Source organism: Rhinolophus sinicus, chromosome 4 (assembly GCF_057876585.1).
Source record: "Rhinolophus sinicus isolate RSI-liver-muscle chromosome 4, RSI-T2T, whole genome shotgun sequence".
NCBI lineage: Eukaryota > Metazoa > Chordata > Mammalia > Chiroptera > Rhinolophidae > Rhinolophus > Rhinolophus sinicus.
The window spans coordinates 33,223,942-33,243,563 of NC_142504.1; the positions used below are offsets into that span (position 1 = coordinate 33,223,942).

The 19,622-nt window shown below is 37.1% G+C and overlaps 1 protein-coding gene across 1 annotated transcript; it reads left to right on the forward strand.

The window, feature by feature from the left end:
• Positions 1–1,033: 1,033 nt before the first annotated feature.
• On the forward strand, positions 1,034–17,735 carry SAMD9 (sterile alpha motif domain containing 9). The gene is made up of 3 exons (XM_019729706.3): positions 1,034–1,294; positions 4,219–4,309; positions 12,834–17,735. The coding sequence occupies exon 3, from the start codon at positions 12,842–12,844 to the stop codon at positions 17,594–17,596; it is 4,755 nt and encodes a 1,584-aa protein (XP_019585265.3). The 5' UTR covers positions 1,034–1,294; positions 4,219–4,309; positions 12,834–12,841; the 3' UTR covers positions 17,597–17,735.
• Positions 17,736–19,622: the final 1,887 nt, after the last annotated feature.

Below are 19,622 nucleotides of genomic sequence, written 5' to 3' on the forward strand. Positions count from 1 at the left end.
CAGGTAAACCTGATCTATGGTGCAAAAAAAAAATCAGGAGGAAGTTAGGAGTGACTGGGGAGGACATGTCATAACAGATATGTTCTATATCTAAATTGGGGTGTGGGTTATTTAGGCCTGTCTAGCCATTTGTTTCCTGGTCATATTAGTCAGGGTCCTCCAGAGAAACAGAACCAATAGGAAATAGAAATAGAGATACATGTGTGTATATACATATATATGTTTATATATATACACATTTAAACATATATACGTCACATTAACATCTCTGTGCCTCAGTTTCTTCAGCTGTAAAACGGAGTAATAATAGGATCTACCTCAAAGGACTGTTGTGAAGAGCAAAAAAAAGTTAATATAAGGTACCTAGAACATTGCCTGGTACATATAAAGTGCCCAATAAATGTTTAAGAACCAGATAAAAACCTGTGCAACTCAACTGTGGAATGCGAAAACCAAAAGCTAGTTGAGCACACACAATAAGCTTAGCACTTACTGGTTGTTGTTTTTCTCAATGTTAACTATTTGTGTGGCTCTCACTGGGGCAGTTCTCTACCTGGCCCTGAGACTAACCTTAAAAAGATAAATCCCTGCAACGTGGCCATGGGGGGGCCTCTAATCCCAGCCTGCCCTACAGAAGGAACCCAGAGGCCTGTACCATTTGCAGAGAGCTCGAAAGGACTCTCAGAAAGCCTTTCCTTTATACTTTAGGAAGACAGAGAGGGATGGTTAGTCCACCCTGGAAGGCCAGTGAAATACCAACACAGGCTGCTTCCTACTGGGAGCTCCACCAGGCTCCCAGTAGCAGTGAAAACCAGTATTCCCAAGGGAGCCACTTAGCCTATCCCAGAGTTCGTCTGTAGCCAAGACGACAGGGCTCTCAGCAGTCCTCAAAACTCTCAAGCAAAGAACAGATGTGAAACCTTTGGATTTTAACCAAACAGACCAGACGTTGGCAGGGTAATGGCTTACAAAAAAAAAAAAAAAAAAAAAAGCATTTCACAGAGAAAAAAATCACTTCTGTAAACTCAGATCCAGGAAAATGAAACTAAAAGCAGACTGCAGGATTCCTCTCCCTACCAGCCTGTTTTCAACACTCATTTCTGACACATCCTGTTGTTTCTAAGCCAATTAGAGGGCAGACTGAGGTAAAAGCAGGAAATACGTTCATAAAAACCGTAAGAAAATTTTTGTTCTCTAACATCAGAGGAAGAAGAAAACACAGAATTTAGATACTTCCTGCACCAAAATACATGATTTTCGCCTTTTATGTAGAAGAAATTTGCAAGACAATCGGGTAAGTACAATATTATTAATGTTATTATTACAATCTATAGCAGCATTTTATTGAGTAGGAAAGAATCTACTTTTCAATTAGAAAATTGAAATATACCCCAAAACCAAAAATAATATTTTAAGCCTAGAAATTCTAGTCTATTCATTGCTGTAACAGGAGTCTGCTTTTATATTAGTTGAAAAAATGAGTCACAACATATCATAAAAAATGCAATTGTAAACTAAAGGCACTTTTATTGATGAAATCCCCCAAGGCATTAGCAGTATCTTCAGAAAAAAATATATAATGAAAATTTAAAGATGTACTTTACATCAATCAAAGATACCTTCCACCATCTACTCTAAGAAGTAGGCAACTGCCAGAAAATAAAACTCCACTATAGCTTCTCAGATATTCGTGTCAGGTGTTATATACAGACAGACACACAGACAGACAAAGAGAGAGACCGATGGACTGCTACAGGAAGTCCTTGAAATTAAGGCAGCTTTTTGTTCCTGCTAAGTATCACAGGTTTATGTCTGATTTCCTCCAAAGCAAGGAACAAGGCAATGCAAGGAGATTACATTTCCAAATAAAGACCTGACCTTCAACTCTCCTTAGAAAAGCTGACAAACCCTACAGTTAGTCAATATATGTGGGTTTGATCCTGTAACAAATTGTTGTTGTTTTTTTATATTAGTTGCTGAGCAACTCAGAACTGAATTTTCAGGCCACTTCTAGTAAAGTATATACAATTGAAAACAGTTATTGTAGGCACTAACTTTATTCCTGGCTTCATTTTCCCCTTCCTGTCATCCCCCTAATTAGCCTTCCCCCTGATTTCTAAACCTGTCATCCCCCTAATTAGCCTTCCCCCTGATTTCTAAACCGAAGGGTTTTCATATATGTGTGATCCTGTATCATTTTCTGAATGATCTAAAAACCACTTTGGAACAAGGAGGGTATAAAGAAATCATTAATATATGAAATACCTCTGAACAGAGGTGTAAATGGGGAAAACACAGATGTGAGATAGAAATCATGCCTCTTGTGTATATTCTCTCAGAATGGCATCTTCAACAATTTTTTTTAAAGTAAGTTATTGAAAGGCACAGCTAAAGGCTTTAAAGGAAGCAGTGTGAAAGTGCAAACTGTTTCAATCATCACTGAAAGATCCATAATCTGGTAGAGACAATAGTCAAAAGTCATTCCTTTTTAATTTGCTCACATTCCCAACCAAACATTCAGGCCCAGGTCCCCACCCACCTGGCTTTATGTTTTTACATGTATGTGGTATGCAGCTCAGGCATAAATCAAATAATCCAACTAATTCACCACTCAGTCTCATAATCTGGTTTTTGAGGTATCACTGAGGAGGCAAGGGCTGAGTTTGTATAACTGTGACTGGAAGTCAGGGAGACCTCAGGAGAAGTGGCAAGAGATATGGCAAGAGATGTGGCAAGAGAACTGCAAGTCTGAAGTCTCGGGAGCCTGAACACAGCCAGCGGCAGAATGGTGGGGCTGCCCCACGCTTTAGGTGTTACCACGGTGAGGTGCAAAGAGAAGTGAGCTGTACTTTGACAGGGTGGAGTAGATGTGGCTTAGCAGACGGAAACATAAAACTGATTCAGCAGAGTTATCAGAGGAAAGTGGAGTCAGGTTTTAGACAACTATGACACCAGTATGAATCAACAGTGGCATATAAAACCAAACGCTAATCCACAATCTGAGGCCGCAATAATAAACCTCTAGCAAAACTTTCAGACTTCAATGCCCAGAATTGAATTAATCATTATTCTTGATTGGTAACGTACCATCATCTCTTTCTATGCAAGTAACCTCTTTTATTTTATTCATCTGTTTATCATGTATTTTGGAGGCATCCTTGGCTTTTTAAATGCAATACAATTTAAATGAAATGAACAAATCTTAAGGGAGTGGCTCTATGACATTTTTATGTGTTCATCAGTGTAACCACTAACCAGATGAAGATAAAAAGTATTAATCTTAAAAATTAAACAATAAAGGTTATCAAGCACCAAATGAGTTTATTTGGGTAACATAGATGAATTGCAATTCGGGATACGCGAACTATGGCAATCCCAAAGAGGCAAGTCTAAAGAGACAAAAGGGAGGTTATCTTTTGGGGGGTTCTTGGAGGATATTGGGGAGGGAAACCAAAGCACAAGGTTGTGGCAGTTTCTTTCTGGCAGTGAGCAAAAGGCTGTTGCTGTTGCTGAGACAAGCAGGGAAGAAATCTTCTTTCTTTCTAGTTATGTAAACTACAAGGGGTTGTGCATGAGAACTCTCTCTTAATTTTCACGAAATATTTTTATCACTCCCGAAGTTTTCCTCGAGTCACTTCCCAGAATGCATCTCCCTTCTAAAAAGTAACCACTCTTCTGACTTCTACTACAACAGATTCGTTTTGCTTGTTCTTGAACTTCATATAAATGGAATCCTATGATATGTTTTCTATTGTTACTAGCACATTTAACTTCATTAAAACTACCAAATAGTTTCTCAAGGTGACTGAAACAATTTATATTCCCACCAAAAATGCATGAGAGTTCTACTGACTCCACCACATCATCCACATTTGGTACTGTCAGACTTTAATTTTAGCCATTTTGCAAGCTATGCAGTATTATCTCGTAGTTTTACTTTGCATTTCCATGATAATTGAAGATTTTGGATCACTTTCAGATTCCAATTCATCATATCCATCCATGTGACTGTCAAAAGCCACACTGGTTTCTCTTCCTGCTAATAGGCCAAGTCTAGTCCTCAGTCCAAGCCCAGAATCAGCAAATGCCTCAAAGCTTACCTAGGAAGGGATCTTCCCTCTCTGGAATTTTAGTTCAACTAGTCTTTGTCATCAAGTCCATCTAAAACTCTGTGATAACTTCAAAAATATGTTTTGTAATTTATCTGATTTTTTCTAGTTGTTGAAGTGGGAGTATTGGTGGCCTGCCATGATCTACTACATCACACCGGGAAGTGTTGCTCCTTCCATGTCTTCTTGAGTCGGTTTTGGTACGTACATTTTCCAAAGAATTTGGTTAGTTCCCTTCAGTCTTCAAATTTACAGCATGTGATAGAGTGTATTTTTGACATCTCTTTTATTTCTTGGTTACTCTTCCCACAGGTGTGTCAATTTTGTTACTCTTTTCAACAAGTTTTAGATTTCTTTGATTCTCTCTGTTGTAACTTTGTTTTCTATTTCATAGATTTCTGCTTTTATCTTTATTTTCCCCTCCCTCCCTTCCTCCCTCCCTCCCTCCCTCCCTCCCTCCCTCCCTCCTTCTCTCCCTCCCTCCTTCCCTTCCTTCTACTTCCTTCTGCTTTATTCTGTTGTTCTTTGAACTTATTAAATTGACATTTAGTTTATGCTTTTCAGTCATTCTTCTAGTTTTATAAAAGCATTTAAGGCTATATATAGTACTTTCTCCAAGTATTGTTGACACTGTATCTTACAAGTTTTCAAATGTAGCATTTTTAAATAAAAATTGTATATATTTAAGGTATAGAACATAATGATTTAATACACATAAACATATTAAATGACTACTATGGTCAGGCTAATTAATATATCACTCCTCATATAGTTACCATTTATTTTTATGATGAGTGTTCCTGAAATCTATTCTCTTAGCATATTTCCAGTGTTCGAGGCAGTGTTGTTAAGTATAATCATTAGCTTGTACATTAGGTCTCTAGACAGTCATCCTACATAACTGCAAATCTGTAGAGTTTGACCAGTATCTATCTGCTCATCCCTTCCCTCTCCAACCCCTGGTAGCCACTGTCCTATGAGTGTGACTTTTGTTTTTTGGGTTTTTTTTAGAATCTACATATTAATGAGATTATGTAGTATTTGTCTTTCTCTTTCTGGCTTATTTCACTTAGTATAATATCCTGCAGTTCCATCGATGTTGTCACCAGTGGCAGGATTTCCTTCTTTCTCATGGCTGAATAATACTCCGTTGCATATACTAGGTTGGTGCAAAAGTAATTGCAGTTTTTGCAATTATTTTTAACCTTGTAAACCGCAATTATTTTTGCACCAACCTAATGTAGCACATCTTTATCTGTTCTTTTTTTGATGGACACTTAGGTTGTTTCCATATCTTGCTATTGTGAAAATGCTACAACAAACATGGGAGTGCAGATATCTCTTTGAGATATGGATTTCATTTCCTTCTGATATATATCCGTAGGTGGGATTGCCGGATCATATATAGTTCTATTTTTAATTTTGGGGGTAATCTCCACACTCTTTTCCATAACGGCTGTATAAATTTGCATTCCCACCAACAGCGTACCAGGGTTCCCTTTTCTCCATATCCTCACCAACACTTGTTATCTGTTGTCTTTTGTTATTATTATCATTATTATCATTCAGCCTGGTGCTTGGCGGGGCTAGGTCCTTGGAAGCCAGCCTGGAGGCTGGGGCAGACTGAGAGCCTTAGTCCATGGGAGCCAGTCTGGAGTCTGAGTCCCTGGGGCCCAGCCCAGCACTGGGGTAAGTAGAAAGTCTGGGTCTGTAGGAGCTGGCCTGGCAATGAGGTGCCCTGGGAGCCTGGATCTGCAGGAGCCTGCCTGGAGCCAGCGGCCTCATGGACTGGCCTGGCACTGGGGTGGGCAGAGCCTGGGTCCATGGGAGCCCACGGGGAGGCTGGGTCTGCAAGGGTTTTGCTATCAGGATAATACCAGATTCAGAAAATGAATTGGAGAGTATTCCCTCTTTCACTATTTTTTCAGAAGAGATTGTGTAGAATCAGTGTTAATTCTTTAAATGTTTGGTAGCATTCTCCAGTGACTCTGTCTGGGCCTGGAGATGTGGGGGGAGATATTTTTTTTTAATTAAAAAATCCAGTTTTCTTTCAAGTTATGAGACTATTCAAATGATCTATTTCTTACTGAGTTGTAAACGTTTGTGTTTTTTTGAGGAATTGGTCCGTTTCATTTGAGTTGTCAAATTTATGTGCATGAAGTTGCTCATCATATTCCCTTATTGCCCTTTTGATGTCTGAAAGGTTTCAAATTATACTCATATCCACTGTTTCATTTCTGAGATTGGTAAATGTGTCTTCTCTTTTTTATTCTTTTGCAGTCTTGCTAGAGGTTTGTGAATTTTACTGATCTTTTCAAGGAAGGAAATCTTTGTTTCATTGGCTTTCTCCAATATATTTCTTTTTTCTATTTAATCAATTTCTGCTCTTTATTATTTCCTTCCTTCTGCTTGCTTTTGGCTTACTTTGCTTTTGTTTTTCAATGTTTTCTAGGTTTTTCAGGTAAGAGCTTAGATTATTGTTTTGAGACTTTTCGTTTTTTCTAATATATGCACTTAAATACCACTTATTGTTTCTGTTTGTTCTCTATTTTTAATTTCTCTCTCTTATTTTCCTGATTTCCTGTGCATTAACAAAAACTTTTTACAACTCCATTTTTATCTAGTGTTTTTGAGTGTATTATTTTTACTACTGGTTGCTCTAAATGTTACATTATATACATATAATTTATAACAGTCTAATAGTGTTATTTTACCAGTTTGAGTGAAGTGTGGAAATCTTTCTTCCCATATATCCCATTATCTTACCCACTTATAATATACTTATTTTAAATATTTCTACTACATATATTTAGAACCATATCACATAGTACTTCAACAATCAAACATAATTTAGAAAACCAAAGAGGAGAAAGTCTATCATATATACCAATATTTTTGCCTATCATGTTTTTTTTCCTTCCTAATGTTCCAAGGTTCTTTCTCTGATCATTTAGTTTCTGTTTAGAGAACTTCTTTTAACCATTATTTTAGAGTAAGTCATGTAGGTTGCACCATTTTACATTTCAACAGTGCACAAGAATTTCCTTCCGATTTCTCCACATCCTCGCCAATAATTGTTATTTTCAGCGTGGTTTTTGTGTTTGTTTTTAGTAGTCATCATAAGAGATATGAAATGATGTATCATTGTGGTTTCGGTTTGAGTTCCTCTACTGATTAGTGATGTTAAGCATATTTTCATATGTTTATTGGTCATTTGTATGTCCTCTTCGGAGAAATGGTTATTCAAGTCTATTGCCCCCCTTTTTTTTTAAAGTGGGTTATTTGTTTTGTTGTTGAGTTGTAAGAGTTTTTACTATATGCTGGATATTATCATATCAGTGATATGACTTGTAAATATTTTTTTCCATTCCATAGCTTGCCTTTTAATTCTGTTAATTGTGTCCTCTGATGCACAGTTTTAAGTTTGATGTAGTCCCACAAAAGGGGCTTACTTTATTTATTTGTTCTTTCTTCCAAACTCTCAGTTTAACAAATCCCTCAGTTTAGTATCAGAATTTCAGCCAATCCCAGGCTAATTATCTCCAAAATTTGTTCGTGATATATATTTTTCCCTTTTAAAAGATCACATGACATTGAGTATCCCCATCATAAACATACTGAACATGTGGATCCCCTTTAATTTTTGAACTCTAGCCGTGAGAGGATAATCGTCAGGTGCCTATGAGCAATTGTGGACAGCATGCTCCTCTAGCCACTTCTTTTGGTTCTTTTCCTAAAACTTGTTAAAATTTTTAGTTACAATTGACATACAATATTATATTAGTTTCAGGTGTACAACATAGTGATTAGACATTTATATAACTTATCAAGTAATCACCCCAATAAGTCCCGTACTCATCTGACACTACACAGAGTTAACACATTATTGACTATATTCCCTACGCTGTACTTTATATCCCTGGGACTATTTTTATAACTGGCAAATTTGTACAATGTAATTCCCTTCCCTTTTTAATCTATCCTCCCAACCCCCCTCCTATCTGGCAACCATCAGTTTGCTCTTTTATCTATGTATAAGTCTGTTTGTTTTGTTTGTTCCTTTATTTTGTTGTTTAGATTACACGTATAAGTGAAATCATATGGTATTTGTCTTTCTCTGTCTGATTCATTTCACTTAGCATAACACCCTCTAGGTCCATCCATGTTGTCACAAATGGCAAGGTTTCATTCTTTTCATGGCTGAGTAATATTCCATTATATATCTGTACCACATTTTCTTTATCCATTTGTCTATCAATGGACAATTAGGTTGCCTCCGTATCTTGGCTATTGTAAATAATGCTGCAATAAACATAAGGGTGCATATGTCTTTTTGAATTAGTGTTTTGGGTTTCTTTGGATAAATGCCCAAAAGTGGAATTGCTTGGTCATATGGTAGTTCTATTTTGAATTTTTTGAGGAACCTCCATATTGCTTTCCATAGTGGCTGCACCAACTTACAATCACACTAACAGTACACCAAGTTTCCCTTTTCTCCACATCTTTGCCAAGACTTGTTGTCTGTTGACATTGATGATAGGGACTCTGACAGGAGTGAGGTCATATCTCATTGTGGTTTTAATTTGCCTTTCTCTAATGATTAGTGACATTGAGCATCTTTTCATATATCTATTGGCCATCTGTATGTCCTCTTTGGAGAAATATCTATTCAGGTCCTCTGCTCATTTTTTAATTGGATTGTTTATTTTTTTAGTGTTAAGTTGTATGAGTTCCTTACATTTTTTGGATATTAACCCCTTATCAGATGTATCATTAGCAAATATCTTCTCCCATTCAACAGGTTGTCTTTTCATTTTGTTGATGGCTTCCTTCACTGTGAAAAAACTCTAGTTTGAAGTACACCCATTGGTTTATTTTTCTTGTTTCCCTTGCCTGAGGAGACATAGCCAAAAAAAATATTACTAAGAGCAATGTCAAACAGTTTACTTCCTATGTTTTCTTCTAGGAGTTTTATAGTTTGGGGTCTTACATTTAAGTCTTTAACCCATTTTGAGTTTATTCTTGTATACAGTGTAAGAAAGTGATCCAGTTTCATTCTTTTGCATGTGTCTGTCCAGTTTTCCCAGCACCATTTATTAAGTAGTCTTTACCTCGTTGTATATTCTTGCCTTCTTTGTCATAGATTAATTGACCAAGTAGGTGTGGATTTATTTCTGGGTTTTCTATTCTGTTCCATTGATCTGTGTGTCTCTTTTTAAAGGCTATTTTGTCTGATATAAGTATTGTTACTTCAGCTTTTTTTTTTTTTTTTATTTCAATTTGCACAAAATATCTTTTTTCATCCCTTTACTTTTAATCTACATGTGTCTTTTGATCTGAAGTGGATGTGTTGTTGGCAGCATATGTATAGGTCTTGTTTTCTTATCCATTCAGTCACCCTATGTCTTTTAATTGGAGCATTTAATCCATTTACATTTAAGTAATTACTGATATGTAGTTACTGGCATTTTATTGTTCATATTTTTTACCTTTCTTTTTCTTCTTAAAGAAGTCCCTGTAACATTTTTTTGTAATACTGGCTTGGTGGTGATGAATTCCTTTAGATTTTTTTTGTCTGGGAAGCTCTTTATTTCTCATTCAATTCTAAATGATAGTCTTCAAAGGTACTTGTAGGTCCTTGTTTTTCATCACTTTGAATATTTCCTACCAATCCCTTCTGGTCTGCAAAGTTTCTGTTGAGATATCAGCTGACATTCTTATGGGAGCTCCCTTGTTGGTAACTAACTGCTTTTAAGATTCTCTATCTTTAACCTTGGCATTTTAATTATATGTCCTGGTATGGGCCTCTTAGGGTTTATCTTATTTGGGACTCTCTGTGCTTCTTGGACTTTTATGTCTATTTCTCTCACCAGGTTAGTAAAGTTTTCTGTCATTATTTCTTCAAATAGGTTTTCAATTCCTTGCTCTTTCTCCTCTCCTTCTGTCACCTCTATGATACAAATATTGGGAGGCTTGACGTTCCCCCAGAGGTCCCTTAAACTATCTTCATTTTCTTTTTTAATTATTTTTTTCTTTTTGTTCTGATTGGGTGTTTTCTGCTACATTTTCTTCCAAATTGCTGATTTGATCCTCTGCTTCATCTAATTTACTGTTGATCCCCTCTAATGTATTCTTCATTTCGGCTATTGTATTGTTCATTTCTGCCTGGTTCTTTTTTATGTTTCTTATCTCTTTGTTGAAGTTCTCACTGAGACCATGTACTCTTTGCCTAAGTTCATTGAGCATCCTTATAACCAGTGTTTTGAACTCTGTATCTGGTGAATTGCTTGTCTCTATTTTTTCACACTTATTTTTCGAGGGTTTTGTCCTATTTTTTAATTTGGGAAATGTTCCTTTTTCTCCTCATTTTGGCTGCCTTCCTGTGTTTGTTTCTATGTATTAGGTAGTTCTTGGTCTTGACAGAGTGGCCTTATATAGTAGATGTCCTGTGGAGTCCAGTAGTAGTCTCCCTGGTCACCTGAGCCAGGTGCTCTAAGGGTGTCCCTTGTGTAGGTTGTGTATCCTCTTGTAGTTGAGCCTTGACTGCTGTTGTGATGTCAGTGAGACAGACTGACCGTCAGGCTCACTGGCTGAGGAATGGTCATGACAATAGCAGACAAGCTGTTGTGCAAGGGCTGACCCCATGCATCAGGATTCACTTTAGTAGGGCACTGGTGCCTGCCAGATCCACCCTTTGAATGTGTTGTTTGTAGAGCTAGTTGGGTGGTGCCCTGGTGTGGTCTAAAGCCTACCACCTGGTATGTTGGTTCTGCAGCCTCCTGGGAGGGGATTCTGGTGCAGGCCAAAGTCAGCTACTGCCTGTGCCCAGCCCTGGGCCACCTAATAGGAGCTATAAAATGATCTGCATGTGGTTACCACCTGTTCTGGGCTTAGAGGCACCTGAGAGAGGCACAGCTGTGAACTGAGGCCAGCTACCACTAGTGCAGGGCTTGGAGCCTCTTAGCAAGAAGTATGGGGCACACCAAGGCCTGACGCTGCTTGTTTGGGGTTTGTGAATCTTTGAGAGATTTTAGGAAAGTCTGCAGGGTGAGCTGAGTGGACCTGCCGCTGAAAAAGATTCTGGCTGGTCATGAGTTGGGTGGAATGGGGGTCTCAGGTCACCAGGGCAGGGTTATGGTGTTAACCATGTTGATGGAGCATTCAGGTTTGGCACCTACCTGTGCCTGCAGGCTGGGTGGGGGGAGGGCTTCACAAAGAAAGTGTTGCCTGCCAGCACTTCAAAAAGGGGCTTAAAGATTGGTACACCTAAAGCATTTTTACCTCCTACACTCTTTTTTCTCTTCCGAGATCCCTTTAAATTTGAGCTTCTTAATTTCTGTAGGCCAAATTACTGAAATTAAATCTAATTCACTTTATCAGAAGGCATTAAATCTTCTAGGTTTCTCATTGCCATAGTGTTGTAACAGAGTAAAATTTCCATCAATTTTGCATATCCTTGCCTATTTTGTATTAACATAGCTGTAAGATATATACTTTTATTCAATTTCTATGCATATAGAAGTTACTAATAAAAACAAAACAATAGCTTTAACCTTGAACCATTGCTCTGGCTTCTTTGTGTCTGGAAGGGAAGGTAAATCCTAATCCTGAATTTGTGTCTACCACTGGGAGGTAATATTTATATATATTATTTTATGGAAGTGGGCCTACATAATCTATGTGTTATAATTCCTCAGGCATATCACCTCTGTTAATTTGATTTCTCCCATGATAGAGTCATTGGAATGGCTCACATTTTAATTGTACTTAAAACTGACTATCATTATTTGGATTTTGTTTTTTCTAAACATAGCTATATTTCTGTAACCCAGATTGCCATTAATTTACCAGAGAGTACTCTGCCAATTTGCAGACCAAATAGTAATGCCATTTTTTTTAATTGCCCAAGAATCAGCTATTACCAATTATTATGTAAAAAATTACTTTAATATAATAGTAGCCTCCAAGTTCACTACCTAGCAAGCTGTCCAAGAAATCATGGAACAGAGCCCTTCACACATTAAGTTAAGATGTTTAAGGTACATTCCTTATTAAATCAACTAAAATGCACAACAAAAAATGGGGAAAGAGATGGGTAACACACTCTGAAGTCTGTCCAAGGAGAATCAACTGATAGAAGATGCCCTGAGTCAATGGCATACACATGCTCTAATCAGAGATGCAGAGTTACATGTATGTCTGACCACAGCTATAGCTCATCAATTAGCCTGAGAAGCTGTACTGGATTTTATTTACGTTTCTTAAGTAGAGGATACAAAGGATCAGAATGGTGTCACTAATGAGTGACCCAATTAAGACCTCAACAACATCAAGTGCTTCAAGTGCCTCATGAATATTTAATATCTATTTAGCCCTCCCATTCCAGTCTCATGTGTAACACTCATATGCTCTGTTTACTGTATCTATACCTATCATAAAATGTTTCACAAGCTACTTGCTTCTATACTTCGTTTCATGTATTCTCCTTATTTCATACATCTTTCTGTATTTAGTTTCATAAGTTTCATATATGCTTTGTTTCTCTTATTTTCTATAACAATATCGAATATGATATAATAATATAGCTAACAGACATTGCAGCATACAACCATTAGCGAGGAAACTTTTCAAACTGTGTAAGACATACATATTACCTATTGAAAAATTGAGTATTTAAAATTTACTTATAAAAATACTAAATCATTTTTCTTTTTCTGTATACAGGTATCAGAATGGCAGTGCAACCGAACCTGCCAAAAAACACAGATGACTGGACAAAAGAGGATGTAAATCGGTGGTTAGAAAGTCATGAAATTGACCAAAAGCACAGGGAAATCTTGACTGCACAAGATGTGACTGGAAAAATCTTGAAGTTGTTAACTAAAAGTCACCTCGTTGATATGGGCATAACACATGGACCAGCTATCCAAATAGAACATCTATTCAAAGAATTGCAGAAAACATCTTCTGAAGATCCTGTTCAGGCCTGTAAGAGGAAAACAGACAGTAAAAATGTTCCGAAAACCCTAACTTCGATTCAGGAGGCAAATGAAGAAGCTTCAAAGCAAAAACAAAAGAATAAACGGAAATCAGATATGGCTAATGCCTCTACAATGAGTACAGTTACTAAAGATTCTAAGTCACTAAAAAATGAGTCCATGGAAGATGAAATAGATGATGCAAAGGAAAAGCAGCCATCCACAGAACTGACATGTGTATCATACCCTTTTGATGAATTCAGTGATCCGTATCGTTACAAACTGAATTTTTGTCTGCAGCCTGAAACAGGACCACTCAATCTCATCGATCCAATACATGAATTCAAAGCCTACACAGATACAAAAACAGAAGAGGATGCTAAGATGAAATTTAGCAATGAAGTTTTCCGATTTGCCTCAGCTTGTATGAATTCACGGACCAATGGTACCATTCATCTTGGAGTCAAAGACAAACCCCATGGAAAGATTGTTGGTGTGGAACTCACCCATGTCACCAAGGAAGCCCTCATTGATCACTTCAATAAGATGATCTACAAGTATTTTGAAGACCATCAGGTCCAGAAAGCAAAAAATTGCATTCGGGAGCCACGATTTGTAGAAGTTTTACTTCCAAACAGTATTCCATCTGACAGATTTGTTATTGAAGTGGATGTCATTCCAAAATACTCTGAATGTGAAGATGATTATTTCCAGATTAAAATGCAAAATTACAACAAAAAATGGGAACAAGGATCAAAATTCTCAGTCTTTGTCCGGAATGGAGCCAGTTCTACAGACATCATGAAAAAAAGTACAGATTTCAAAGAATTTAAATTAAATTTAAAAACACTTGCACAGTCGAGAAAAGAAGCAGAAGAAAAATGCAGAGTAAAAACAAAGAAAAAAGAGAGTGAGGGACCAAAACTTATTAAATTGTTGACAGGAAATCAGGATTTGTTAGATAATTCATACTATGAATGGTACATTCTTGTAACAAATAAATGTCACCCAAATCAAATAAAACATTTAGATTTCCTAAAGGAAATTAAATGGTTTGCTGTGTTGGAGTTTGACCCTGAATCGGTGAGCAAGGGGGTAGTCAATGTTTACAAAGAAAGCCGAGTAGCAAACCTTCACTTGCCAAGTCAGTATCTGGACGGGACAACCACACCATATGAGAAGATTTCTAGTCTGAATCTTTATCAACAACCCAGCTGGATTTTCTGCAATGGCAGGTTAGACCTTGACAGTGAAAAATATAAACCCTTAGATCCAAGTTCCTGGCAAAGAGAAAAAGCATCTGAAGTCAGGAAATTGATTTCATTTCTTACACATGAAGACATAATGCCAAGAGGGAAGTTTTTAGTGGTATTTCTATTACTCTCCTCCGTGGATGACCCAAGAGACCCCCTCATCGAGACCTTCTGTGCTTTCTACCAAGATCTCAAAGGAATGGAAAATATATTATGCATTTGTGTTAACTCACACATATGTCAGGGATGGAAAGATCTACTTGAAGCAAGATTAACAAAACAACAAGATGAATTATCAGGCCAATGTATTTCTGCTTTAAGTCTTGAAGAGATAAATGGCACCATTCTTAAAGTAAAATCTGTGACTAAATCTTTAAAGAGATTTTTGCCATCTATTGGTTCATCTACTGTCCTTCTGAAAAGGGAAGAAGATACTATGACTGCTCTGGAAATTCTTTGTGAAAATGAATGTGAAGGTACACTCTTAGAGAAGGACAAAGATAAATTTCGTGAATTCATAGCATCCAAAGAGGAAGACTTCTATCGAGGTGGTAAAGTATCCTGGTGGAACTTCTACTTTTCTTCTGAAAACTATTCTTCGCCTTTTGTCAAAAGGGAAAAATACACAATTCTTGAAGAAAAGATTCAAAACTGGGGAGATTCTTGTAAGCCAACATGCGTCAAAATTTTTCATCTGTATCATCATCCAGGCTGTGGTGGGACTACCTTGGCTATGCATATTCTCTGGGAACTAAGGAAGAAATTCAGATGTGCTGTGCTGAAAAATAAGACAACGGATTTTTCTGACATTGGAAAACAAGTGACTGATTTAATCACCTATGGGACAACAAACCATCAGGAATATTTACCTGTACTGCTTCTTGTTGATGATTTTGAAGAACAAGATAATGTCTATCTTCTGCAGGCCTCTATTCAAACAGCTGTAGCTAATAAGTATATTCGATATGAGAAAACTCTAGTGATCATCCTAAATTGTGTAAGATCACAGAATCCTAAAAAATGTGCAAAGACCTCAGACGGTGTTGCCCTAATACAACAACTATCTGACAACGATCAGAGAGCTTTTGAGCTTAAACTGAAAAAAATTGAAGAGCAACATAAAAACTTTAAAGATTTTTATTCTTTCATGATCATGAAAAGCAATTTTGATAAAAAATACATAGAAAATGTGGTCAGAAATATCCTGAAAGGACAAAATATTTCCACCAAGGAAGCAAAGCTCTTTTCTTTTCTGGCTCTTCTTAATTCATATGTACCTGATACCACCATTTCCCTATCACACTGCGAAAATTTCTTAGGAATTGCAAATAAGAAGGCTTTCTGGGGAACAGAAAAATTTGAAGACAAGATGGGCACCTACTCTACAACAATTCTGATAAAAACAGAGGTGCTGGAACATGGGACCTACAAGGGAGTGCGCATCATTCACCGTCTGATTGCTATGCGCTCACTGGAAGAATTGAAGACAAGCTATCATTTGGATAAAAGTCAAATTATGCTGGATATGCTCAAAGAAAATTTGTTCTATGATAGTGGTATGGGAAGAAACAAATTTGTCCACGATATGCAGACACTGCTGCTCACAAGGCAGCGCAATGAACATGAAGGTGAAACAGGAACTTGGTTTTCCCCATTCATTGAAGCCTTACAGAAAGATGAAGGGAACCCGGCAGTTGAAACAGTATTGCTTGAAGGTATTCATCGGTTCCACTCAAATGCATTCATTTGCCAAGCCTTAGCAAGACATTTCTACATTAAAAAGAAGGACTTTACCAGCGCCCTATCTTGGGCAAATAAAGCAAAAAAGATAAAATCTAGCAATTCTTACATCTCAGATACACTAGGTCAAGTCTACAAAAGTAAAATAAGATGGTGGCTAGAGGGTAATGGAAGAAACAGGAACATTTCAGTTGATGATTTAACTGATCTTTTGGATTTAGCAGTACATGCCTCAAATGCATTCAAAGAATCTCAACAGCAAAGTGAAGATAGGGAGGATGAAGCAACGGAAAGGTTTTATCAGAAGTCAAAAAGGCGGTATGATACTTACAATATTGCTGGTTATCAAGGGGAGATAGAAGTTGGGTTCTACGCGATACAGATTCTCCAGCTCATTCCTTTTTTTGACAATCAAAATGAACTATCTAAAAGAGATATGATCAATTTTATATCAGGAACTAGTGATATTCCTGGGGATTCAAATAATGAATTTAAATTGGCCCTCAAAAGCTTTATTCCTTATCTAACTAATTTGCAATTTTCTTTGAAAAAGTCCTTTGATTTTTTTGATGATTATTTTGTTCTTCTAAAACCCAGGAACAACATTAAGCAAAATGAAGAGTCCAAAACTCGGAGAAAGGTGGCTACATATTTTAAGAAGTATGCAGATATATTTGGCCCCTTAGAGGAATCACAAAACAGTGATCTCAGATCAAAGCTTAGCTTGCCACTTCAAGTAGAGCTGTATTGGAGAAGCTTAGCAGTTTTAAAAGCAGACAAGTTTTCTGGGCTCTTGGAATATCTTATCAAAAGTCAAGAAGATGCTGTTAGCACCATGGAAGATATAGTGAGCAAATATACTTTTCTCTTTGAACAATGCACTGTCACAATCCAGACAAAGGACAAGCAAAATTTCATCTTGGCCAACATCATTCTCTACTGTATTAAACCTACCTCCAAAATAGTGAAGCCAATTAAAAAACTGAAAGATCAGCTTCGAGAAGTCTTACAACAAGTGGGACTGACTTATCGATTTTCAGAACCTTATTTCCTAGCTTCCCTCTTATTCTGGCCAGAGAGCCAACAACTAAATCAAGATTCTGAACAAATGGAAAAGTATGCTCAGTCGCTGCAAATTTCTTTCAGGGGGCAATATAAACATATGTATCGTACAAAGCAGCCAACTGCATATTTCTTTCTCGGGAAAAGTAACAATATGAACAGACTTGTTCACAAGGGGAAAATTGATCAATGCTTCAAAAAGACATACGACATTAATTCCTGGTGGCAGAGTGGAGAGGTATGGAAAGAAGAAAAAGTCAAAGAACTTTTGCTGCGTTTAAAGGGACGAGCTGAAAATAATTGTTTATACATAGAATATGGAATCAACGAAAAAATCACAATCCCCATCACACCTGCTTTCTTAGGTGAACTAAGAAGTGGCAGAAGCATAGAAAAGGTGTCTTTTTACCTGGGATTTTCTATTGGAGGCCCACTTGCTTATGACATTCAATGACATTCAAGTGACTTAGGAGCTTGATCTTCTTCCTCCAGGTTGTCTCAGTACCACCTAAATATTTTTTAGACCCAAGACCTATACTTTAAATTTCCTCTTAAATATGTTATGAGCCCTACACAGACTGTGGTGAAAAAGAATGGAGTGAGAAATGTGGAAAGCATCAAATATCTTCCCTGGTTTGGATAACACTATCAAGCACTACATACCACCAGAAAGGAGCTATGGATGGAATTAGGAGAGGTGAATGTATTAATAGTAAGTCAGCCACACAAAACCCCACCAGTTCCCCCATTACCCAATCATGACATGAATTAAGGAATATTGTCACCCTTCTTCTCAATTTAAAACATTTTTCAGAATAGGAAAAGAAAAAATAGTTATGATACCAAGACATTACAATATCTGGGAAACCATTTAACAAGAAAAGCCAAATCCTCTCAGATGGAGGAGCAACATTTATTCTTACCAAGCAGATCAGAAATGTACGTGGCACTCAAAGATTTTTCAAAGCAGGACCAACTAATTCTCTGAAGATCATACCCCCAGAAGTCAGCAGATCTTACCAAAGCAGGCTAGAGAATTAATAGACTGCCTCTTCACGCAGTAGGAGGCAGTTGAGCAAAAGTGAAACTTGTGTCTATAGCTAATGAGCATACAGACCTACAAAAAAACAAAAATACACCGAAACTCCAAAGCTAATGAATGAAAAGGACTCTTGTGAAAAAAGACTAATTTGTCCACCATCCAGAGGATCCCAACTTACTGGAAAGATATACATATAACCTACATGTTGAACAAGCACAACGAGTGAGATGTAATCAAAATGTTATTTTCCGCTAATAACATTATGAACATGGACAATCATCAATGGTTGACAAAACTGATATAAAGCTTATTAAGACTTTATACCAGATGAATCAGACTTTCCTAAATCCTGATCAATATTAACACTGCAGAGAGAGCCAGATGTTACGGGCCTTGAGGTAGTGTCAGAGTGCACACGTCACACATGAGATGGTCTTGCCAAATAATTGAACCTGCATCTGATCAAGCCTCTGGATCTTTCTCTAAAATGAAAGGACATACAGATGTTAGATATGCTTCAAAGTAATTCCATGCATGGGGTATGGGGATGGTGAAAGAAAGGAGATAAGCAGTACCGCTGCAACAAGATCAGACCTGAGTTAACAACTGCTGTGTGATGCATACATGGGAGTTCGTTATACTCTTCTCTTCTTCGAACTGTGCTTTTGGAATTTTCTGTTATTAAAAAAAGAAAAAAACAGAAACAGACTCATAGATAACAGAGGACAAACTGATGGTTGCCAGAGGGGCGAGGGGTGGGAAAGCTGGGTTAAAAAGGTGAAAGGATTAAGAAATACAAATTGGTAGTTACAAAATAGAAACAGGGATGGAAAGTACAGCACAGAGAATACAGTTAATAATGTTACAACAACTATGTATAGTGCAAAGACGATACTAGACTAATGGAGGTTCATTGCATAATAAATTATATAAGTGTCTAACCACTATGCTGTACACCTGAAACTAATATTGAATGTCAACTGTAACTGAAAAAAAAAAAAAGAAAATATATATTTTTCTGTTATAAAAAGTTTCTAAAAACAAAAAAAGCAATTTGTTTTTGTCTTCACAATTCCATTCAAATTTTTTCACTAGGGGAGGTTTTTCCCTTGCTCCTACATAAAATTTCAGCTCCATATTATCAGCTCACTCTTGGTTAAAAAAGAAAAAGAAAAAATCCTCTCATCAAACACAGTCTCAATTAATTCAGAAAATGAGAATGTCCCATCACAGTTTTCCCTGGGGCCACTTCCTACTCTGCCCCAGGTTTTAGTCTACTCTACACCAAACTGTCTCTATTGAAGGCCTCTTACCTTTGCAGGTGATTCTTTGGAACTTAAATCAGCCTAAGCAGGTATTTTCTCCCCTATAACCTGCCTTGGGTGCACAGGAAACACTCATGGATGGTTGTTCAACCATTTGTAGGAAGTGCAGCTAA

Coding starts and splice junctions, on each gene's coding strand:
- SAMD9 (XM_019729706.3), top strand. CDS start 12,842: ATGGCAGTGCAACCGAACCTGCCAAAAAACACAGATGACTGGACAAAA.